Here is a 25,947-nt window from a genome sequence, read left to right as displayed (position 1 = left end):
GGAGTCTCCGAGACGAAGTCTCCGAGACGGAGTCACCGAGACGGAGTCTCCGAGACGGAGTCACCGAGACGGAGTCTCCGAGACGGAGTCTCCGAGACGGAGTCACCGAGACGGAGTCTCCGAGACGGAGTCACCGAGACGGAGTCTCCGAGACGGAGTCTCCGAGACGGAGTCTCCGAGACGGAGTCACCGAGACGGAGTCTCCGAGACGGAGTCACCGAGACGGAGTCACCGAGACGGAGTCACCGAGACGGAGTCACCGAGACGGAGTCTCCGAGACGGAGTCTCCGAGACGGAGTCACCGAGACGGAGTCTCCGTGCTGAAGGTGCTGGCGGCCATGGAATGCTTCACCCATCTCCGGAATTGTCACATTTCACGATTCACTCTTCTTGTTTATACCATCTCATTTTACCCCTTTCTCACTTGCAGTTGTAATTGGTACTATTTTAGTTTTGTCCCATTCACCGAATGTAAAATCTCTACTTATGAGCACTATTTGATGTATATAATTCAGCATAATAATCTACTTTAAATCCATTGCATGCCTACAGGCCAGGATGGGACACAAATGTCCCATTCTAGATGGACAAAGCATTCGACACTTAATTCATCCAGAGCTACCCCTGCAGACACTTTGGGTAACAAGGCGAGTTTCAGCCAGTCTATAGTCCCTATCTCCACACAACCATCCTTGCACACAGACCAGACCAGAGAACAGGGACCGTTCGTCAATCAAGGTCTATAATCCCACTACAGGTTGTGATCCATTACAGATCGGGATCGACTACCTCCTTGTGATTGATTACTAGGGCCCCTTTAAAAACGACCCCATTCCACATGCAGGAAACCCCCTACAAGCCACGCCCAGCGTTACAAGAGCTGATGATGATGCGGGTGACACCACCATCACCTCCCGTCCAGCGACACGTGGGAACAGAGGTGAAACTTTTCCCGCCCTCCTCCCCCCCGACTACATTCGTGTTACGCCATCGATCGAGTCGTGGCACCGACAATCGGTGGAGTCATCGTTTGCGTAACCGATGGGAGAGCCCCGAGCTCTCGCCCCTCAACGTGGAGTCGCGCTGAATATCGCCACGACGCTCCTGGGAGAGCGGAGCAGACGGGAGAGCGGAGCAGACGGGAGAGCGTCGTGTTTGGGGAGAAGAGACGGACGCTCGCACTCAGCGCCTGGGACAACGTTTGCCAAGCAGCATTCTCTCTCATTGTCGTAACATTCTACACTGCCTTCTAACAAACAAAGACAAAGATCCCCCGTATAGCCTTAACAGGCTGTTGGGGCAAGTGCTGTTAGCGAGAACCTATGAAGGCCGGCACGGCACACGAGGGGGGTGGGTAGCCAACCCCACACACACACATAAGCGAGGAGGCTGCAGACAAAGTGGATATTCGTATCATTGTACGGATACTGTCAGTGATGACGGTGACGTTTGGCACAGCATCACACGCGGTTCGATGCAAATAGATGCTTTCGTTTGTTGTAACAGTGAAAACCATCATTGAGTCAAGCGCCAACCATAGTATTATTCCATGTTGCAGTCAGTCAATTCCACGGATTGAGCAACCTCGTAGGCAAAACTTAATAATCATTGCAATATAATTACACGTGGGGCATCACTGTTGGGGTTAATGAGTGTTTGGAAGTATGGCTTATTCGTGGAAAAAGTTCAAACGTTTGACAGGTACGTGAAACCGAGTCCATGAGCCCAAAGCAGACGTCTCACTCGTCGGAACCACCAAAGGTGGCATCACCTTCGTGGTTCCCGTTTCTCTACGTGGACAGTAAACACTACGTTACGTGATAACCGTTCGAAATGAGGGAGTTATCAAATACTTAACTCTCATAGGCAATATCTATTAGTATTATTCGGTAGTATATATATACACATCGGTAAGACAAAAGTTTTTCTAACTTAGGTAATACCGTGTCCTGTTCGGGACCATGAATCCACGATCACAATCCCAGATGAGGAAGTCAGTTCGCCCGAATCCGCCCCTCACCGTGGTTTTTTATCAGCACTTAACAAGAAATGTGTAAAATATATCTCTGTTTGACATGCTATGCCCGAGTAAGAAAGCCACTTCATGATTATACTAATGATTATCCACATCTTTAATCTGTCTGAAATGTATGCCTGACATCATGAAACCAGAACGTTTCAGTGCCCTTATTAATTTCTCTTTGAGACAATAATGTCCCACCCTGCTGGACAGTGTGTGCAATGCTCGTGATTCATTTGGATGAAATACCGAATTAGTATATTATCAGATACACCCCAAAACGTGTACCCAGTGTAAATGCAATCATATAACTCTGGCCACACACACGTACCGGTTTCAAGGACGCACCCCAAACGTTTGCTTTAAATCACGGTTGAAAAAAGTGCACCATAATCCGAAGAGCACGGTGTGCGTGCGTTTTTGCAGAGCTTAGAAATCTCAGCAATTAAAAAAACTCGAGCGACTAGCGATGTGTGCGACGTCCGTGGGTGCGTGCGTGCGTGGGCCTGTTCAGGCTGGCCATGAGCTCCCAGCTTCCCGTGGGAACGTTACCCATTGGCGTCTAAAAAGAAATCGAGCCGATGAAAATGCGTTCTGGCATTCCTTTCACAACACCGGTTCATTTTGGAGATCACAAAGGGTTATCTTCGTGCCGTGCTTTTTTCCATCCTGCCGCATGTATATGCAAATATTTGACTATCCGAATTTAATGCACTTTGGGAAATATTGCCGGCTGTGTGTAGTTTCTCACGATAGAGAGGTTATCTTTTGACCTGGCCTTGCCCTCGTGTTTACACCAGAATGGGTTTATATTATAGCCCAGATGTCTGGTGGACAACGTGCAAATAAACAGCCCGAAGCCAGCCCACACAGATGTTTTATAGCTCCATTAAATACGGGGCAGCGTGCTGCGGTTGGAGGTTTGATGTGGCAGTGCTGTTAGGATCACCCTCCCGGCTCTGTTGAGCACAAGCGATGCAACCTCAGTGGGGTTTTGTCTGGTAGGATGGAGATGGTTTAGTGTTGTTTTTGTTTGGGTGATTTGTTTACCTTTCTAGTACTTTGCACTCATATCCTGTTGTTGTACTGTTTGTTGTGGTAACGTTGTCACCCGCCCCGACTGGACACCTGTGAAAAAGAGCTTTATAGCTCATCGGATTCCTCCTGCAGGGTAAATAAATATTCTGATTCTGATCTTTTAAAGCTCTCCGATGTCTTTTTCGTGGTGTAATGCATGTCGTTTGACACTACGTCCGACGTTTCATTCCACATGTGGGTACAGGGAGCTACACAGTGCAATCGCAGACACCGACCCAGTAGTGTGCTCCAGCCCTTGGTTTGTTCCAGATTTTGTTCTTTATTATGTGGCCATTTTTCTTGTTTTAAATAAATCTATAAGCAAGTCACAGCCGCTGCTGGATAAACAGTGACTCCGGTGTAGGCCAAAGATGATGCAACTTCGAATGCATCCTCAGCACACTGCTCGGTCGCAGCATCCTACCCAAGCATCTCAAACGAGCGGCTTTATCGATTCCTCAACTGCTCGGCCACTGAAGGCGTGGGAGCGTGAATCCAGTGTTTACGAGTGGGTTTTTATGAGTCGGTGTTAGAAGAAACCACCGCCTTTTTTACATATATCCTGTACCTTAGTAACATATTATTTTTTTACTGACTTAGGAACGTGCATTTAGAAATTCATGAACACAGTCGGCAGAGACACAGCCACTGTGTTGACGAAAAAAATGAATTTAAAACCTGTTTCACACCATTGCCCAAGAATGGCAGTTGAGACTTATGGCCCGACCCTGGGCAAAAACAAACACAGCGATTTACGTTCGGCTGTCACATGGCCCATATCGATCAGAGCGTAGCAACAGAACACAATGTTTGAAGAGCCAAGAGTGTTTTTGCACGTTTTATCTCCGGGGCCAAAATAGCAGCAATATTTTCATCTAACCCCAGATCTACCCCTTGATTGGAAGCCGGACGGACAGAAATAAATCTCAGAAATGTATCTGACAAAGCCAGGCACATCCCGTGATGCTGCTCTTAGGCAAATCAACCTCGCACAGATCTGCAAAAGTGGACTGATACCAGGCTTCAGAATGTTGAAGTCGTTAATCGTGCACACGTGGCCATCAACAGCTCTTCTCATCCTGAAGGGGACTCGTGGCACTGGATTGGGCAACTCTGACTTTGTCGGCCTGTCCGTGTCCGGCTTGCCGCTGCGACGAGCACGGCTTCACGGCCGCGTCGCACTTGCCGCTTGCTGGCTCCTTCGCAGATACGCGCCGCCGCTGCCGTCATGTGGAGTTCACACGTGGAGCTGATTGTGACCCCAAGCCTTACAGGCTTGCAGGGCAGGGGGTCACGTGGCATCCCAGCCAATGAACGCACGCCGCTGTTACGCCGGGCTCGTCGCTCGCGTGCCGCGCGAGGCGGCGCTCTGTCGTTATTGAAGAGACGCGGCAACTGACGAGAGTGTTCAAAACTATTACAATTACGACGGACATTAAACAAAAAGACATTGGAAATAAACGCATGAAATGCACGTGAACCACAGTAAAAAAATAGTTTAATACGTCATAACTCCTCTTAACCGCGACTCCTCTTAACTGTGGGAGATAAAGGACCCAGGACAACTATTATTATAATACACGTCGTTATTGTTCCTATCGTCCTCAATTATCTGCAAATGTGATCATTGGTAAGTGGAGTACTATCGCAGATAAATTCTTGGATTATAGGCGACGTAATATTTTCCCCGCCCCCACCCATCAATCGTACCTACGATGAGCACGGTTGGCTACGTACGGTGCGAATAAAGTTCAACATGCATACATCCTCTTCACCGCGGACAAGAAGAGTTCTACTGCGTCAAGGTATTCCGTGCTCCGTCCAAGGGCACTGACAGCAAGAAGGATGGGCGAGATGCCTCCTGCCGCATGGCGGGGCAGCACATGGAGCGAGATGCAAAACACATTTGCGTAGCGGACGAGAGAGAGAGGCCACAGGCACAACAGGAAGCGGCTCCTTACAGCAACAGACGAGCGGATTCCACCAACAGTCTGCGACCACGAGCAGCCAATAATAAGAGCGGTTGCCCATCGCACGAGAGGAATCTTGCATCGCGTCGAAAGATAGGAACCGTGAAAAATGCAGCCTGCAAAAGAAAAATGCCAACATGCAGGAGGGTTGACATTGAAGCATTCCTTCTGGGGCTGACGAACACATCAACGATTGCTATCCGATGAAGTGCGTTTGGGATGGTCATCGTGTTGTTCGGCACTGTCAGACGTTTCGTTCCACGTGCCGAGGAGCTTATGCGGGAAAAGAGAAGCTCCCACCCAGCAAGTGGAGAGAAACGCCAGGGTCATCGTGCCAAACGGCGTGCGGCACGACCGCTAACACCCACACCGGACACAAATAAATTTATAGGAACATCTCCCGCATTCAGAGTCTGCACGTGTTTACGAAAGTTCGACATGGCTGTACAGAGAGGCCATGCACACCACAGCTGGTCTGGGAACAACAACAACAGCAGAAGAAAAAGAAATCCACTGGAAGTCCCCTTATCCTCAGCCATCTAATCTGAAAATCCTGTAAGCCCGAGGGCCCAGCCAATCCATGATTTCTTCCCGTTGTCCATCACAGCGACACACACATCCGTGTGGCGCACGGTGTCACGGGCAAGGTGAAGGTTTCGCGGTGCCACGAACGAAACGCCCAGGTGTGCGGGAACGACGCGTCTCTCTCCATGTCCGGTTTCACGTTTGTTTTGTTTGTTTTGTTTGACCAGGCGGAAGCTCGCGAGACGAGGCTCGTCTCGTTTTGCACGAACGAGTTCGCAGGTTCACACCGTCGCACACCGGCTCGCGTGCAGGTGCCACGCGGATTGCTACATCGCAGAAGCACGAGAGATGGTGACGGCTTAGGGAGCCCTTCACCCAGCAGTGGATTGATCACGGCTGATGGTGATGATGATGATCACCGTGACCCAACATAAATCCACAATAGGAACACTGCATTCCAATGGCGGACTGAGAGCGTCTGATAACGACGATTATTGGGAGAAATAACAACTTGTAAATGTTTCACGAGGTGACCATGCACACAATCTTAAAATATAACGATGCCCTTTATTTAGTCAGGAAAGCCTCACGGAGCACCGGGATGTTTGGACAATTCCATTTATACGTTTTGGCACGTGGGAGGAAATCAGAGTACCCCGTGTAGAAAACCCACACAAAGCTGGGAATAACACTCAAATCTCCACACAGACGTATCCAATAATCCATCGCTGTGCGAGCATTCTTGAGGCCACCTCCTTGTACTCCCAGATTATAACCCCCATGCAAGCTCCCACCAGACGACTCAAGCTCTCACCAGACTCAAGCCCGCTTGACTTTTGAGATCCGACAACATTTGTCGCGGGCCTAACTTTTGCCTAAAACGATGTCCCCCGGGTTATTGACGGTAATGTTTAACCGAGATCTTTACGGCTGCCTCTGAGCTTGTTGAACAATACACGCTCGCCGGGTAGACAACAGGAGGTTTACACGGAGGCCGTGACAGTAATCGTATCTCTTCGTAGAGGCCGGCCCCATTTAGATGCAGGCCGCTTGTTTACGAGGTCACGCGTCGTATTAAATCGCCTTTGTAGGAGTTTCGTTTGGCTCCAAACAAGCAGTTTGCAAAAGGTCCCCACTTATATTTTACCTCTCCGTTCTATAATCATTTGCAGTGACTTTACCAAGGTAAGTTACACGTAACCTTTAGCCCTATTAGTAAAACAAGTCTGTCTCCTATTGTCTCGTCTTAATGCAGCAAATACACAAGACATGACAATAGGCTGAGCAAAGTACTCAGAGGCAGGTTAAAGGGGCCAACTGTGCTGTGTGGGAGCGGTGGGGCGGTGGTGGCGGTGGTGGCGGTGATGAGTCCAGCACTTTGCTACGATGCCACCGACCTGGGTCCAACACGAGCCATGCTCAGGGATATAAACATTCCCTGCATCCACCACATTCCTCTCCTGCCCCGGGGTCTGTCTGTGCAGCCTGCGATGAGCACAACAGCAATGATGTGGCTCTCGTCGCACTCAGTGCACCGCGCCGGCTATTACAGGCGACGAGCCATTAGGGCATTACGCCGGCCATTACAGTATTATAGAGTAGAAGCGACGTGATGCCTCGACGCATCAGGGTTCCAGTGCCGACCTTCTGTCAGGACTTGACAACTCACCTTCACCATGTCACACCCAATGCTAATCAGGAATACATATTTCCCTCGTTTTCACCATCTTGTTTGTGTTGTTTATCATTTTTGCCAACTCATTTGTCGACTTTTGTTCCCTCCATTTGCGGAAATGTAAGATAACCGTATAATGTGCATGCCTAACGCGTAGATACAAATCCACGCGTCGCATTGCACGGCAGACATTTAGTTTCCCTGCGTACACGTTCCATGCACTTGATCTGGGAAAGCGTATAATAGCGCGGTGCAATGTGTGAAACGAATAATGTCCCCTAATCAGTGAAATGTCAAAGGAGTCGTGTTACATCGTGAACTTTTTATCCACTTTTTACAACCTGTAGATGATTGCTTGGCCCAAAATAAAATTCCGATGCATACTATAACCAGGTCATTCTTGCGAAACAAACCCCTCATTGTGTTTCAAAAGACGCCTCATCTGCTCACGGGCAAAACGTAGAAATGAATAACTGGATACCGGCACACACTGCCAAGTGGCTTGCGACTCGTTGGTACCACTGTCATTTATAAAATCACGGTCACAAAGCACAGGGCCCAAAGGTCCATATCGTCGAGTGGTCAGCAAGAAACAACACGAACAGAGTTGTATTAGATGAGATTTAAACCCGTTCTTGAATCGAGATAGGCAGTTAGAATTTTTTTTTGGGGGGGGGGGTGAGAGAGGATAGGAGTGGTGGTGGTGGGCCACAGTGTGGATGAACAACCTCGTCTGGGAGACTGAGTTCACGTGGCCCCTTGCTTGCAGAGGAAGGCGTTCTGATGTGGCTTTAGTGAGCGGTGGCTGTGCCGGGGGACGCGGGCTTTGTGGCTGTTGGCTGGCTCGTGGCAACTGGCTACTGGCCGCTGGCTTGTGGCTGCTGCTGGTACCAGACGCGGCAACGGTGGCGTTGCACGCAGGCTGCGCTCAAACGCGCAGTAATGGGCCGAGCGAACACAGCACAAACATCTTCACCCTCCCTCCTTATAACTTAATTTAAGAAAAACACCCACCCAGCAGCGTCCTGTAATACAGGACGGCCTAAACACATTCACGCTAACAGCCGTTGTTTTGACACATCGTGTGCATCCCCTGAAAGCGGCAAAAGCTGCAATTTACTTAATTAAAGTCTTTCCCAAATGCGAAGGTTATTCTTGGGTCGCCACCCCCACCCACAGATTAAAGGCCCGCTGGTGTTGCGTCTGCTGCCAGCAGCGGCACAGCAGCAGCACGCCCGGCTCCACTGCCAGGCAGCAGCCACTAGCCCACGTCCCTTGCACAGCCACCGCTCACCAAACCGAAGCCTTCCTCTGCAAACCAAGGGGCCACGTGAACTCGGTGGACTCTCTACTCCACGACTATTGAACATCTGAGAAGACACAGAGGATGACGTAGGAGGACAGAGCTTTCAAGAGCATATTCATGAATTAAATATTGTTGAAAACAACATACGGTGGATGCGTTTAACATCCATTTCATTCCCGTTTCTAAATTCCCTCCTCCACTTGTGTTTGAATCCTATATTGCCCTGTGATATCCTTTCATCTGTTTACATGGATAGCCCCTTTGGCTTTAGATGCCCCGGTATATGGAGCAGTTCATATCATGTCTTGGATGGCCAAAAAGCCAAAAGTCAGTTGGGCTAAACTGGAGTGATTTACATGGAGTAAACTGTTTACCAAAGTGTTCCCAGTATTCTAAAAATCACACGCTACAATCTCTGATGTCAGCCTTATTTACAAGAGAAGGCAATTGTGGGACAGTACTGGCAAACTCAAATATAAAGTTTTAAAAACTGTCCATAAATAGTAAAAAAATAACGAATTTCCCTCTATTCAGTTGCTTAGCACGTGAACATGTTGCTTGATTCCACCCATGTACCAGATGCCCTGCCTTGTGTGTGTTCTAGCTGCTGTTCATGAAGTTTTATGAGGAGCCAACTAGAGGGCACTGAGCCACAGGCAACTTCAATCGCAAGACGTCGGTCCAATGCCCTTGAAGCAGCCAGTTCAAGGGCATTCAACTATCGGCTCCTCACATCCACCACACTCCTACGTATACCGCAGTCATCTAAAAGTCCAGGCGATTGTGACCGAACGATTCGTGTAAATTCGAATGAAGTTCCAGAAAAGCCAGAAAGCTGAACTTTGGTCGAGATTTAATTGAGTGTGTTTAAAACAAAAAACCCAAAAACTAAAAAAAAATCTCCACCGACAGATTCATAGGTCGACTGGCTTCACCTACAGGGGCAGGGTCATCGTAAAGTCTCAAAATGCTTACATCTTGCCCTGAGCATAAAAAAACATACGATCATCATCACCGGACGAGGTAATTAATATCCCGTGAAGCGTGACGCTAAAGCTCACGGAGAGCGTGGCACAAAGTTTGCCATGGGTCACTCGTACAATAATATAAATACAATAATACTCCCGCGGGAGAATGTTTACCAAATAAATCTGGCAAACGCGGCAGGTGGTGGCTGAAATAATAAGCCGAGCGCTGTCAAACTGTAGGTGACGCCTCCGTGAATGTCCACGCGTGCCAGCGCCGCCGACGAAAACCAGGGGATGGATGGACCGGGCCCCGCCGGAGCCCAGAGCAGGAACTCGCCACTTCCCCCGCGTCATGAAAACGTGACTCTAATCTGCTCCCCGAGGGGCAACAGGCTTCCTCCGCAGCCGGGAGAGCGGCCACGACTCCGCTTCGCCAAACAAAGACTCTTGTAAAAGAGACAGGCGGCCTCCCTACAGCCCTGCACGATATGAAAAGGAGACTGTAGATAGCAGAAGAAGGAAAAAATTGTTACAAAGAGAGAAAGGAAGAAAAATAAATACAATAAACAAAGTTGCAGCTGGGTGTAGCAGAAAACTGTTTCTAAAGAGTTTAAGAAAATAAACGTAGGATTATATTTCACTATTGTGATATCCTTCATGTTATTTTTCGAGCTCCTTCCGTATGGTGAATCATGATGGTGGTGGTAAACAACTTTTGGGGAAGATTTTCAACTTGTGCTGTCAGCTGCTGCAGTGGCACAGTGGATGGCTGCAGCAGCCATTTTAATGAGACTCGTGTTCATCATCATCATCAGAGAAGTTATACATTTGTGTGATCAGATTAATCCATCACAGTTCGTCACCTCTGCGTGACATTAACTTGAGAAGAGCATCACCAATCTGTGGGCATGTGGAAATGCACCAAGTCGTCGATTAATATCGATCCCAAAGCTCGCGATGAACATTCATCGTGTTTGTTTTGTACGCGTCGCTTATTTCTACGACGAGAATCTTCTATCAAAACGCAGCCACCAAATCGTGACAATTCATCACACCGCGAGGGGGCCAACCGTTCCAACGCCTGCCGAGCTTGTTGGTTTTCACTGCACGTGTAACTTTATTCACGTAAACAATCGCGCAAAGCCTTCTGTACAGGAGTACGATCTCCTTTGAGCAGTAACGCACGGATCCACAGAGGCGCTCACAACGGACGACGTTTAGCCCCCCTGAGCCGGGCGTCTCTCGCACACCCTGGACTGGCAGGAAGCGTCGTCCCCACAACAGCAGCAGCAGCTCGGCACGCAGGCTTCGAAGAACGTCCCACCCCGCCACCATCCCCTCCGGCTCCGGGAGTAATTGGGCGCCGCTTGGTGGAAAGTCAACAGGGGCGGTCCTGCGGAGAGGCCGTTTCCATCGCACGGAACGTCCCACGAGTGGCTCAAGACCGACCAACATGAGACGCCGTGGGGACTGCTCAATTCTCAGAAGGGGCACGCACAAATATGTGGTCTGTGCGCGCGTGTCGCACCGCACAACAAACACGCCCGCGTGTGTGTCGCACGTAAAAGGTAAACACGTCTGCGGTGCTTTGGCGCAATGTTGGGGAGGGGGAAAAAACCCGGTGTGGTTTTTTTTTCCGTGGCTGTCGGTGCTCAAATGTGCACAGCCCCCGCGGCTCGTGCAGATTTCACTGTGGGCCATGTAGCAACTTGTTACGAGTTTCATTAATCTGTGTGTGTGTCCTCTTAATGGCATGTGAAAAGTCTTCAGGCAGGTGTGGGGCCAGATGACAGGCATAACTCACGACGCGAAGACGAGGGTGGCCTGCGGCCAGAAGGAGTGGATTTCTGATATAAATATGAATCGGAGTAAACAGGTTTTCTTTGGGTTGGCCCACAGGCACTCTCATTAGCGTACTGCCCAGTGTACACTGTACATACAGCAGGATGTGGCATCGTTTTGAATTTCATCAAATTAACAATTGTGATTAAATTTAGAGTTAATTACGGTACAAAACATCCCTAATCGGTGGTGATGTGGGCGACGCACATTGAGGAATCCTACTATTCGCAAAGTAATCTGTTAATTCACTCGACTGAGAAAAATTGCTGATCATTGCGGATGATGGGAACGATCGGAGAGCGGAACTTTTTAATTTTCGCAGACAATTCTGATCCTGCGGATAATAATAGTTACAGAAAAGGGGATCGTGGACCCCCTCAGTTCTACTGAAATGTGAAATAAAATGTCAGTCGAAGTGACTCCAAACAAACACGAGGGTGGTGCCCCTGTTGGTTGGTGGCTCCAAATCGGTGGTGGAAACTCCACATTCCCATGGACGGGGTCATTGTCTCCATTTGATGACCGCTGTTGACTTCCCATGGAGCGAATACTTCTCAATGTTTGGCCACTCGAAAAGACATTTCAATCAGAGACAATTTGACGGCCGGGATTTTAACTCCGCAGTCTTCTTCCCCTTGGGAGCCGAGCACTCGAATCGCGGTCCCCACCCACGTGGGCTAATCCAATCCCAGCGGCATCCAACGCGACAGTAGAGACGTGTCAGCAGCAACAGGTTTGCTCAGCACAGGAGAATGATTTTACCCACAGAGAGAGAGACTTGCTCTGCAAGGTAATGCATGTAATGCTTGAGGCACACCGGCGTGTTTTCGTAGCAGATGCCTCCATCGAGGGTTCTCGAGCATATAAAATGAAAACATTCGGGTCATAAGAAACCTAATTTGAAAATTTTATTCCAACAAAATCGAAGTATATCTAAAAATGTATCTGTAAGGGGAAAATCAAACCGGTGATATCTATAAATGTGGAATGCTAAACAGTTTAAAAGGACTCTTACGACGGGTTTACCCATTTTTGTTATTCTGGCGATTCAATGAATTGTCATGAAAATAACCAGGAATTGAATCTTGGCAAGGGATGGGGAGAGGAGAACCGATTTTAATATCGCTCACCACTGATATTAGCCGTGGCCGAGAATAAAATTTGGCCTGCGGGTTCGCAACGCAGCACACTAACCATTCTAACAGCGCTCCCCACCGCTGCATGCTCGTATTGTGTACGTTTTCAGCTACGCGTGAATTGATGGCACTTGTTAGCGCCCTTTCGTAGGGCGTCGCGCGTTCCACGCAGCGCGCCAGCCGAAGGAATGAGTCTCGTACGACACAAAAGCAGCCAGAGCCGCACGCCGTGAATGTTTACAAAAGAGTAAACCTTTGTCTTCGGCCACGCGCACACCTGTGCCTGCAGAATGTGCGCACGTGTGTGTGGGTGCACGAGAGGCACCGCGCACGCGCACGCACAGGCGTGCGGCTGGACAGGTGTGCAGGCGGGTGTGTGAACAGGCAGTGTTACTACACGGAGGGAGAAGCGGCGGGGCAGGGGTTCGGGCACCCGAGTTTGATTCCCGCTCAATACTAATGTCGGTGGTCAGTCGAATCAGAACCTATCCTAGGCCTTCCCTATGTCAACTCAGCCTTAATTGAGTATCCGGTATGGTGTATATACATCAGCAATGGGGAGACAAAGGTGGCTGGGCGTAGTTCTGGCCTCAGTATCCTCTCGTGCGCCGTATAGGCCTCAGCAGGTGCTCGCTAACAGCACTTGCCCACAACATTCTGCATGGCTATACGGAGGAGGATCTTCGCCTCTTAATGTCCACCCCTTAGATACCTCAGGATTCATTGGTGCTGCGCTGTTGTTGGACGCTACGGTGGCGAGATGTGAACTACCTCGCTTGGTATTCAGGAGCTCGTGGATTCGATCCCGACCCTAACGCCTGCTGTATATTTGGAGTTTGCATGTCTCTATCCCCATGGTGGCGTGGATTTTTCTCCGGGTCCTCCGGTTTTTCCCTCCACATGTAGAGTTGTTGGCTGCCATACATTTCCACGCGATAAGACACTTCAGTGGGCTATCACTTGTGGCCAGGTCGCGCCTGAAGAAGAGCGATACAGCTGAGTGGGCCTTACCTGGTAAACATATACAAACTAGTTTAGTCCAGTTGGTGCTGGGTCCCGGCCTGCTCGCTCTCTCTCTCTCTCCTGACCCCTCACCCCTCTTCTACCCGAATGTCGGGGATGCCATTGCATGTCGATGCTATACACATTGACATTGTTGCTGTTGTCGACTTGCTGCCGTCACGGCGGGGATTGCCGCAATGAGCGAACAGAGTTCAAAGTGCAGGCCCGCAATCGCTTCCTCACGCCACTGGCGTCAACTGGTCAACTCTGCCACCGCCTTGGAAGAGCACCACGCTAATAATAAACCTGTTCGTTCGTTCGTGTGAACTATACGTGGCAGTGAAACTGTTTACATGGACACGCCTCGCTTGAAAACAGCACCCATTATTTAGTACCTGTTCTGTCAGCAGGCGTAAGTCCGCTTCTGGACAACGCTGTTCTGTCACGTTTATACACGCACTTCAAGGCTATACTGTACATTAAAATAAAACCCAAAGCTCTATTGAGCTGGCATGATTATGACCTTGCCTCCTCTGTAAGCTGATGATAAGATCAAAGCCTTGGCCATAAAACCTCTGCAGCCTGTTGTGGAACTTTAGGAAAAAGCAACTGTGGGAAAGGACTCGTGAGAGTGGAAGCAGCGAGGAGAAAGACAGCCCCCGTCGTCTGGTCCACTCGAAACCTCCAACCAGCGCGAAACTACAAATTCAGACTGCAAAGTCCGTTTAAAAAAAATTCAAGTGCCATACGCACGGTATTTTAAATCACATCCAATCAGACATTTCCTGAAGCAATTACACTGAATAAAGTTGGCCAACGGTGAAAGGCATTCATCCGTGGCGTGCTGTCAAAAGAGTAGAGCAATTTGTTGGTCATCCAAAGCTTGTTATTTCGGATAAGCCTCGGATCTAAATGGGTGGGATTTTGGGAAGGTAACGAAGGTCGGGGAGGCACGGCGACTTGGGGCCTACGCCTGCTGCTTAAGGCCTCGAAACCCGTGGACACAATAAAGTCCGCATTTGCAGCCGGAAACTTGTTTCCCTGGTACGAGACAGACACGCATTTGCGTTACGGTGTTCAATACACGGCTGCAAGAGGAAAGGCATCGGGCTGCAATCACAGCAAGGAGCAGTAACTCTAATCTGTAGATCCTGTTGAAATGCAATCCCCAAAACCGTTTATTGGTTTACATAAATATACTTCCGTTCGACTCTCCCTAAAAACGAGATGTATTTTTTGCCGAGTGGCCTTCTGCATTTGCTATGAAGCAGCATTTGTTTAAACAGGCATGCGCTGGACCAGTTTCAACAATTGTGGGTCTCATCAGCAGAACAAGTTCTTGTTAAACAAATACTGCTCGGGAACAAGACACAATTAGCAAGAGCCGCTCTCAGTGACGACCCGGGACTTGTGCAATGCAAACAAATATGCAGAGAGACGAATGGACGTACTGTATGTGTATTTGTTTATTACCCATATGGCTCCACAATAGCACTTAATGAGTTTGTACACAATGCAGATTGGTTGTGTTGTCTTAAGCCAGGATGATGTCAACACATTACGAGGCTGCTCGCCTGCCAGTCGAGTCTGGAAATGTGAAGTTTAGCTTTAAGCGAGAAAATGCAGCCGAGGATGGCATTTATTTTTAAGACCACGTAAAAACATATATATATTGTTTTCTGCGAATGCAGACGTGGGTAGCAAGATAGTGCGTAGTCTCAATCCATCACCATAGTTAGTGTAGCAGGTCCCCCACGCTGTGGTTTCCACCTTCTCCACTGCAGAGCAAACCCAGACATAATTCTCAGTCCATCCAAACTGTGCCGTACAAATCAATAAAGTTAAACACAAGTCGGTGAAACAAATCTCGGCACGAATCCATCCCTGGCACCCGAAGGCAGATCCGTGCCAATCCCAGAACCGCCCGCGTCAAACCGGGACAGGTGGCAACCGTCCCCGCGGGACCACAGAGGGGATGGTGTGTTTGATGGGTGAGAGAAAAAAACCCTGAGCACTTCCCTGGTGGTCTCCTACCTAGGCCTTGTTCCCATCCGCCTGCTGCCCAACCCCCACACCTTACACAATGCCCGGGGGCCCTCTCCCCCCGCCCATTGCTGCAAGGGGCGCAACTCTCTCCCCTTCTAAACGGAGCAATTATTTTGGCGCTCACAAAAGGAGCTCTTCTTGCACGGACGAACAGCAACATCCAAATCCATCACAAACCGCCGTGCACAATCAATGGCTCGGGCACCACCAGATTCTGTGTCCTAAGCGTCGAGTCGCCGCCGCTCTCTTTCATGTGCGTCGATGTGTCCGCACACCGGGGTGCAGCAACGTGCAACGCCGCTCCGATATAACGACGACGACAACGTGCGCACCCCAACCTTACGGCTGGTTACAACATGTATTGTATCCGCAGTTTTGTTTTCTTTACACGGTAGGCCTAAAGCTTAACAATGCACATTGTAGCATGCAATTGGCACAAAACGATGGAGGGTTTCAACAAGAAGCTGCTTAAACCTGCGTGCACCTCTATTGAACATCTGCTGCTCCCGTGGTATGCTGTGGATGTTGCCTACAACGCAGGAACCGTTTCATTCCAAGCGGAGCAACTCCGTACAAGACGATGCACAGACTTGCCACGGCCCTCTGTCCTCAGGGAGCTCGCAGTGGCTGCCCGTGTGTCTCTGTTCGCCGTTTTGTCGACACTGAGTTAGAACCACTCGTGAAGCTTGCTTTAAAATGAGGGCTCACATGAGCATGTGCCCTGAAAAGAAAATAAATGCAGCAGAGCAACTAGGCGGCTTACAATTACATTTGCTAAACATGAACCGTCTTGTTCGCAGCATTGGGTCCAACGGCCTCCGAGCTATTTTTACTTTTGCTCACCGAATGTTCCCATGTAGTTAAATTTAAAATAAAACCCAACGTTGGACCGATACACATACTTTCGTAACATTCCCAAAGCCTTTTGATGCTCAATTTGACGCGCCACATACAGAACCACACTTGTGAAATCCTGGAGTGGTAACCTCAACGCACACAGCCACACGAGCAATTCACGTGATAGCATTCGCACAGAGGGAGAGAGGCATTGCCGCTGCTGACTGGACAGCAGAGAATTCCACATCGACCACAATGCCGAGCTTAGCTACCTACTGCTTACACTGAGCAATTTTGAATCGCCAATGTTGACCTCTGTATAAAATACTGCCCATGAAGTGCTTGGCCCTTCTCTCACTTAGCCTGCCTTATTCTTGCAATTAAAATAACACTCGTATATAATTTACAGAACTGGCATACAGTAGACGCGGTAGTAGAGTCCAATATATATGTATTATTTCGCACCGTACGTTGCAACACGTGCTAATCGGGGCTGTATGGAGGCCAATCCCTCATTCGTGGAACTGGCCAATGATCCCAATGCAGGATCCTCATAAAAAGCCTGGAGAATCAGTGGTGTGGTTTTCTTGGATGAAGATATTGTCATGATGTGTGGATATGGAACACGAGTCCTTTGTCCATCTCAGTGTCTGTCCCCGTACGCAATATCAGGAGGCCCCATCCATGTGTCTAGACATGTGAAGTTTGAAGCGGCTTGTATTCAAATTGTTGAGCTACCTGAACTGCATTGTTCGTGGTCATTTGGACTGAATGTCCACCTATTTAAAGTATAAAAACGAAATTACCATCATTCAAGGCCAAATGAATAAATTCAAGCGTATTTAAAACTTTTTTGCTAAACAAAACCACACCACTGTAATTTCACGGTAAATAATCGTCCCAAACTTTTTAACGAAATTATATCTAACACTTAAAAGATGTCTGCTTAGTTCGCAAAGACATTTGAAATGTGTACATTTGGCATCATATTATGGAAAAGAATCATTGATTTGTTTGTTGGAGAAAAAAATTATAGCAAATCTGCATGGTTAATGATACAAGAAATGTCTCCTTTGCTTCCTGAACAGACAGCGCCTTAGCAGGCCATCACCGCCGCCCTTGTGAACTTCGGCACTCGCCAAGTCAGTGCCGCTTCTTGCGACAAAGCGGAAGTGTGCAGATCCCGTGGCGTAATGAAGCAGTGCACGCCACACTGCACCTTGGTGCCTCAGCCCAAGTCACAGACCCACACATGCCGTGGAGAAACATTTCTTTGAATATCAGAATCAGAATGTTTATTTATCCTGGAAAAAATCCGATGAGCTAGGAAACTCTTTTTCGCAGATGTCCAGTTAGCAAATTATAGGATTGCAAATTATAGGAAAGGTAAGCAAATCACTATAAAAAACAACTACACTTTTTATCTTTGCATTTTACCAGGTAAAGCCCACTGGGCTATTAGTTACTTTTTTCAGAAATGACCTGGTCACAAATGATAGCTCAACGAAGTGGCTCATCACCACGTGGAAATGTCGAGCAGCCAAATATGCGTATACAGTAGTGTCTGACGCCTGCCATGGTGAACACAGTTGCTCTCTCTTCCTTGAGGGGATGCAACTGAAATACCACGATCCTGTGACAACAAGGGCTCTGCTTGTATGCGAAAGTGGTGCTTATAAACAATAACAAATGTCGGATCATCATCGTGTTAATTATTTATACCGCACCTTCCATGCAGTGCATCTCGAGGCAAATGTTAGAAGGAGAGTCTGGGATAACAACCAGGGAACACCACTCGGTAGGGACGTGATCGCAGCGCAAACACGAGGCAATGTCAATCCTGAATGAGTGGCACCACACTGCTGTAAAGGGGGCTACAGCATATCGTGCAATGAAATTGAAACACTGGGAAACTTCGTGGCTGCGGGAGCAAGTTCTGTTTGTCAAAATCCACGCCTGGGCTCAGACTCCAGTCCACGTTGCCACGAGCCACTCTTCCCCACTCGTGTGCAAACTGAACAATGGACTGTACATGAAATGCATCTGTCGATTTGCTACACGAAGCGCTGAATGGGGAGAGGGCGTGTGACTGGAGTCCGGGAACGGGTGCATTTCTCCACGGGGACTTTTGCCTTTACAAACCGGGATATCCAGTGTCCGCGTATTATTTTCTTGAACGCGCAGCCAAAACTTGTACAAGGCCCACCGTGACGAAGAAGACGACCATATATGAGTATTTAGAGAGCTCCAATTAATGACAAAAGAATGCGCATACTGTAGACGTCTTTGGCACGAGGTTCCGTATTTATGCAAACCACTCAACCTCAGCACGGTGTCTCTGAACAGCACTGGATATTCTGCAGCGTAAGGCAAAGCACTGCCCTGCGCAATAGATGTACCGGCTCACAAAGGTGCGCTGTGACAAGTCCGGGCAGCCTGCTGGCGTGTTCACAATGGCCAGGTCCCGTCGCTCCCTGCTGCTGTCCACCCCGCCCAGTCTGCTAATGCGAAGTTGTTTTTAGCTCAAGTGCCTGTGCCCCCGCAGTCCCCCCGCTTTTTGCACAATCGTCGACTTGCCCCCGCACCAACGATCCACTACCCCACGGCTGAATTTACAAGCGTCGCCACTCGGGCTCAGGTTCGATAACGCCGAGTGGCAGGCGTGGAAAGCGTCAGGGCGGTGGGAGCACGTGAGGTTGGGCCACTTGATGCGAGCGCTTGCACAGCGCGAACGGATGGTTCCCTGTCGAGGCAAGGTCCCGCTGGGTCCCACCAGCACCATTACAGAGCCTCGGCGGGGCAGGCGCCACTACAGCTCCCTAGGCGATCCAGGTGGCCAGGCGGGCGGAGAGGCGAATGTTGGGAAAACAGTGCCCAGGGTGTAGAAACGCACGCCAGCAAAACACTCGCATGGTGGGAGGCGGCGCTGCAGTCGAGTCTCAACCTGCCAACTGCGCAAGTTGGCACTCGCAGTGTACCCTCATCGATTCATTTCATTTTTTTCCCCAAATCGATGGGTGGTGTTTTATATGATGGCAGTTTGGCAACGCTCGTACACTCAGCAAATCCCGCATCATCCACCTTGTCACTCAAACCAGGATAGTCTACGTGCAGACACTGTGTGTGTGTGTGCATTGGTGCATGAATGAGTTTACATTTGCAAATGGGAGGGGTGGCATAGTGGTTATAAAACTGTGCTATGATTTTGGAGGCCCATGTTCACTTCTTGACCCAGCGTAAAACGTAAAGGTGCAGACCTGCATTGACTGGCTCACTCCCCTGCTGGTGAAAGGGCCTCCACTCGGGAGGGCTCTATAGAGAGCCCCTCTAGCAGATCATTGAGCCGACTATCCCACACTATGCAGGCGTCTTGAAGAAAGTGGGAGTACCCGTACTTATACTGCTGGGATTAGAGGCGGCGGGATTTTACCAAGTTTACCAGAGGCCATGTGTGCCTGAGCCTGAACTGGGCCCCTCTCAGGTCAACTCTAGCTTGAGCACGTGATGTGATGTATTAACTAGTACCCATCAACATTGTGGAGACAGTGATGGCTGATTGTGTTCCGAACCACACCACTCTCCCATATGTTGTGCCCACCTTAATACAGAACAATCTGTAAGTTAACCACAGATGTCTGTGGAGATTTATGGGTAATTGCGCACACTTAAAAGTGAGTGAGCTTGCATTATTGTCTTACTGTTCATGAACACTCACAGAATGTTTGTGCTTACACCACAGTGTGCACATTTCATGACACAACTGCCAGCATGTCCTTTACGACACGGCCGTTACAACTTACAGCTATTGCTGCGTTGCATCAGATTGATAAGTTCATTGTCCACAAGGCCAAACGGTGATGACTGCGTCCATGGTTTGTCCCATTGAGGCCCCGTTTATCATGGAACAGAGCTGGTCAAACATCCAAACTTAGGACCCCAGAGCTCGGGCAAGTGTGGGCACCGGTTCTGGCCACCTTCTCGCTTGTCTGCTGTTTCCCACGTCTCTGAACCATCCTCTCTCTCACACACATACCGAGTGTGAACGAAGTCTGTGCACGTTACCAAATGTGAATTACAAGAAAAACGATGGCATCAGGCCTGGCACCACTCGCCTCTCCGGCGCCGAGACAATTCTCCCCGCGTGCCCTTGTGTAGTCATCCACGCAGAAGAGCCAGTTTTGGCAACTTCTTCAAGTAGAAAGTCGCCAAATGAACCCCAACCAAACAGCCGACAGATGTTACTGGAAGACCTTACCGCGACATAAACAATGTCGCGAGACAATTTACCGCGCATTAACGCAACGTACACTGATACACATTTACCTAGAAACTGCATTATTCTATCTGAATTACAGTTTTCTGATTTGTCAACTCACCAGATCTGACGATGTGGGGCGGGAAGTTATCGGGCAAATGCACCCAGGAAAGTACTGTCCACAACAACAACACGCTCCCAAGTTTTTATTCTCTCTCAGGGCACTAATCCTTTGTTCAAATTCATAATACATTGTACACAGGCATGGACTGTATTTCGCTATCTGGTCAACACATCTGGAGGAATGAACGAACCCTCAATACCTGACTGACAGGGATTAACTGGCGCCAAAACACAGCACCTCTGTCTTGACCTCTTCACTATGGGGGAGGACTTTTGAAAACGATTGTCAATCGCCATTGCCTTTTAAAAGTATTTTTAAGTGGCCAGACATGTCTCGAGCTCGTACAGCTGAACAGGGGCACACATGAAGGACACAATTGGAGGGCACACACACAGAGACTTACAAGGTTAGGACATGAAAATATGTTTTCGTGACAATAACTGGGGTAGCACTTCAAGACGTGGTGCTTCATAAAACATTTTCATAATAACTAACCACGGTCACATGAACACAATATCGTCATGGTGATGTTGATCATCATCAGTAGCCATGGTCGATCTAATGCTGGCTGACGAAGACCTCCACGAGCTGAACATCGTCATGATCATGCAAAGTGATAATTGTCCACCTCGGGCCAGCACGGCACAATAAACTCAACCGCTTTCCTCTCATTCTCGAATCCTGTTATCTGGGCAGATCAGTAGCTCCGCACAGAGCGCAAACGGCGTTGTTTATGCAGTACACAACAAGCGGTGTGCAATGGAGAACGACAGAGGTGTGAGGCTCCATCCCAGAAGCCCCTTTCCCCTGCAGGCTAAAGTTCTACCTCGCTGTGCCACATTGACAAATAATGTCCTGCTCGCCGTCTCGTCCAAGGCACACACTAAACGTCAGCATCACCAGTGATACTGGCATCACCCATACAAATATCACCAGCACCAATACCACCAGCATCAACACCACAAGCTACTGGCATCACCCATACAAATATCACCAGCACCAACACCACCAGCATCAACACCACAAGTTACTGGCATCACCCATACAAATATCACCAGCACCAATACCACCACCATCAACACCGCAAGTTACTGGCATCACCCATACAAATACCACCAGCACCAACACCACCAGCATCAACACCGCAAGCTACTGGCATCACCCGTACAAATATCACCAGCACCAATACCACCAGCATCAACACCGCAAGTTACTGGCATCACCAGTACAAATATCACCAGCACCACCACCATCACTATCTGCACCAAAATCATCACTACACTCACGAGGACCATTGTTACAAGCATAACTATCAGCACCAGTGCCACCAACACCATCCTCACCAACATCGTACCCTGCCACGAACTCTCAAGATAACTCTCAACACTACACAAGAGTTATCAACACTAACACGAGAGTTGTCCACACTGACACAAGAGTTATCAACACCAGAACAACCATCACCAGTGTCGCTACTACGAGCACTAACACGACATCTCACCACCATCACAATCACAAACGGCACTATCAGTAACACCACCACCGTGATCAAACCACCACCCTCACCACCAGCGGCCCAACACTCATCCATGTGACTGTCAAGTGACCTGGAAGCCGGCTCCGTAGACGTCCTGCTGTTGTTGAGGATGCTGCTGTTGGAGTTGCCCGTCACGCCGCTGCTGCTGCTGCTGTTGTTGAGGATGCTGCTGCTGCTGTTGTTGTTGTTGATGAGGATGCTGCTACTGCTGGCGCTGTTGCTGTCCCATCGTCCGCCCGTTGCTCCACCTCGCTCCCCCGGCTCCACCTTGCTCACGGACGAGTCGAGGTCCACGCTGTGGACTTTGCGGAGCTGCCGACGGATCACGTCGAGAGGGCGACTCGCGCCCGGGCTGCCCGCCCCGGGGGGGACGCCTCCTCCTCCTCCTGCTCCCCCCACCACGCAGGGTCTGCCGTGCGCGGCTCCCCGTGTCCCGGCTCCCCCTCCTCCTCCTTGTCCCAGCGGCCCGTGTCCAGCTCCCTGTCCCGAACCGTGCCCGCGTGTGTCCGCCTCGAGGCGGGAGCCTCCTCCGTCTCCCCCACCTCCTTCGCTTCGTCCACCTCCTCCACTTCGGGAGGCCGAAGCCATCCCGGCTCCCCGTCCCGTGGCACGCGGCTCCCCGTCCCGTGGCACGCGGCGGCTCCTCTGCGCGTGCGTCGTGTCCGCGCGCGCTCCCCGGGAGCCGTCTGTGCTCCCTGCGAGTGGGACTCGCCTCGCTGCGAGACGCGTGGGGGAGCAGCGTGGGGGGGGAGGGGCCGCGAGTGGTCACCGCCCCCCTCCGCCCCCGACTCCTCCCCCGACTCCGACTCCTCCCCCACGGCCGCGCCTCCCTCGTGGGCCCCGCGTGGCGCACAGCACGGGGAGAGACCCCGGGGGGGTGGGGGAGGTTGGAGGACGCCGAGAGGTTGAGAGTGGTCGAGTGGTGGGGTGGACCGAGCTTATCAACACCACCACCAGCACCATCCTCACCATCATCAACACCATCACCACCATCATCAACACCAACATCAACACCACCACCATCCTCACCACCACCAGCACCCTCACCACCACCAGCACCATCCTCCCCATCATCAACACCATCACCACCATCATCAACACCATCACCACCATCATCCTCAGTGAGGATGATGGTGGTGATGGTGTTGATGATGGGGAGGATGGTGCTGGTGGTAGTGAGGATTCCTCACCACCACCAGCACCATCGTCAACACCTTGACAAAATAATTTGCATATCAAGAGGAATTATAGCATATTTATGGGAAATGCAGGTATGTGATTAGTACTACTTGTGAAATGCGTAGGAGGTGGGCGGGGGGTTTCAAAGTCATATTATGCCCGTGCATTATGCAGGATTAGCAGCATCAAAGGGAAGGGATAGGGGTAGCATTAATAAAGGGAAGGAATGTCAATAGGCAGCATATAGTACGGGATAGACCCGTGTGATGTAAGGGAAAAAAGTTTAGCTGGAAGCATATTATATTTTTTGCGACATAGAATTGTAATGTATTACTTACTGTTAGTAGCTCAGCTTATTGGAGAGTATATTTAGTATACTGATGATACTATGTAGTTTTTACTTTCATTTTTTACGTGGTTGTTTAGTTACTGCAGCTACATACTTCCCTTTATTAATGCTACCCCTATCCCTTCCCTTTGATGCTGCTAATCACAAGTAGTACTAATCACATACCTGCATTTCCCATAAATATGCTAAATTCCTCTTGATATGCAAATTATTTTGTCAAGGCGCCCTTCCCCCCTTCCAACCCAGCTTAAATATACGCTCCAAGCGTGGTGGTGTTTCATTCAGACGCTGTCTCCCCGACAGACTTGTTCTTCACCTGAGGACGGCTGCTTGCGTTGTGGCCGAAACGTGATAATTATTTTATGTTTCATTTTTATTATTTTATTACTTCCCTTCTACGTGACTTTACCGAAAGAACCAAGAAGATGAATCCCTGCAGTCACGAAAGCTTTAAACCTATTCTTATGTTTCACACTTTGATACTGCCAAAACGATCCCGTGATATAGCTGCCTCACCTCGAGGTACACACGCTCTGACACGTTTGCCATTGTCTGTGTCGGGTTCAACTTTTTTCGTCGTTCTCTGCTCTGCCGCTGGCGAGACGAGGCCACGAATGAGGTTGTTGTATCTGGTGTAGGGCGGTCAGTCTCGAAGACGATGCAGATATGATCAGAGCAGGTTTGTTGACGTGTTCGCCACGGTACCGTGTGTGGCTAATGCAGGAACTTGATTACTTGCAAAAGGTTTCCATTTGCTGTTTAAACATCTTAATACCTCCCGTTTTATTGCCTGAAATGGTAAAATCTATTCTTGTTTTTCATACTTTGACTCACACTGCATGCTCAAAGGTCCCATAATATCGCATAGCATTACTCTAGAGCTGCAAACAGCACCCCCCAACTGCAGCACCCCTAGCTACAACACCCCTATCTACAGCACCCCTAGCAACAGCAGCCCGAGCTACAGCACCCCTAGCAACAGCACCCCTAGCAACAGCAGCCCTAGCAACAGCACCCCTAGCAACAGCACCCCTAGCTACAGCAGCCCCCTAGCAACAGCAGCCCTAGCTACAGCACCCCAGAAACAGCACCCCTAACTACAGCACCCCTAGCAACAGCACCCCTAGCAACAGCAGCCCTAGCTACAGTACCCCCTAGCTACAGCACCCCTAGCAACAGCACCCCCTAGCAACAGCAACCCTAGCTACAGCAGCCCTAGCTACAGCACCCCTAGCTACAGCACCCCTAGCAACAGCACCCCCTAGCTACAGCAGCCCCTAGCTACAGCCACAGCCCAACCCCCACTCACTCGGACGTGAGCCCCGCCTCCAAGAGTGCCCCTCCCCTTTGCACCTTAGCCCCGCCCCGTTCAACCCCGCCCATTCTACGCCCCGCCCATAGACCACGCCTCCGGCGTTTTGAGTGACGTCACAACACCATGCCCATATAAGGCAATGTGCTCGAGGCGATGACGGTGCGATCCCACGCGGCCGGATTGCCAGACCAGAGGGTTTAGTTTTACCTCCAGGTGTTACCTCTGTGTTTATGGGATGTAATCAATAAGGTGCAGCCAAAGAGTTGTATTTGATTAACTGTTTTACGTATAGGTTTACCGCAGCAAAAACTGCGTGCCTTCATGCAGACGATAGCAATCGTTCCAAACCAGGGCGACCTTAGTTGTTGGGTGGTGTTTTTAATTGGCTGGTTAAACCGGCCTGAAAGGTAAACACTGAACAGACGACGTTGCCGTGGGGAGGAGACTCGAGCCTATCCACTCTAGCATATTCACTCTAGCAAATCCACTCTAGCCGATCCACTCTAGCAAATCTACTCTAGCATATCCACTCCAGCTTATCCACTGTAGTCTATCCACTCTAGCAAATCCACTCTAGCCTATCCACTCTAGCCTATCCACACTATCATATCCACTATAGCCCTATCCACTCTATAGCCCTATCCACACTGTCCAAGCAGACACGTGGTGGTATCGCCATGATTATTACACCCGCAGTAATCATCAGGGCGGCCGCTCAATTCAGACGGTGAACCTCTGCACCAAGCGGCGAGCGCGCGACCGCTGAATTCGTCACGCATTCGAG

At 49.7% G+C, this 25,947-nt stretch overlaps 1 protein-coding gene across 1 annotated transcript in view; it reads right to left on the bottom strand.

The window, feature by feature from the left end:
- LOC144941182 (mitogen-activated protein kinase kinase kinase 1-like) overlaps positions 1-23,012 on the bottom strand; it is an 89,912-nt gene extending 66,900 nt beyond the window's left edge. The window contains 1 exon segment of the mRNA XM_078867747.1: positions 22,391-23,012. Within this exon segment, the coding sequence (XP_078723873.1) occupies positions 22,391-22,908 (518 nt within the window). The 5' untranslated portion in view covers positions 22,909-23,012.
- Positions 23,013-25,947: the final 2,935 nt, after the last annotated feature.

Source organism: Lampetra fluviatilis, chromosome 24 (genome assembly GCF_964198595.1).
Source record: "Lampetra fluviatilis chromosome 24, kcLamFluv1.1, whole genome shotgun sequence".
Lineage (NCBI taxonomy): Eukaryota > Metazoa > Chordata > Hyperoartia > Petromyzontiformes > Petromyzontidae > Lampetra > Lampetra fluviatilis.
This window is presented reverse-complemented; position numbering and strand designations above follow the sequence as displayed.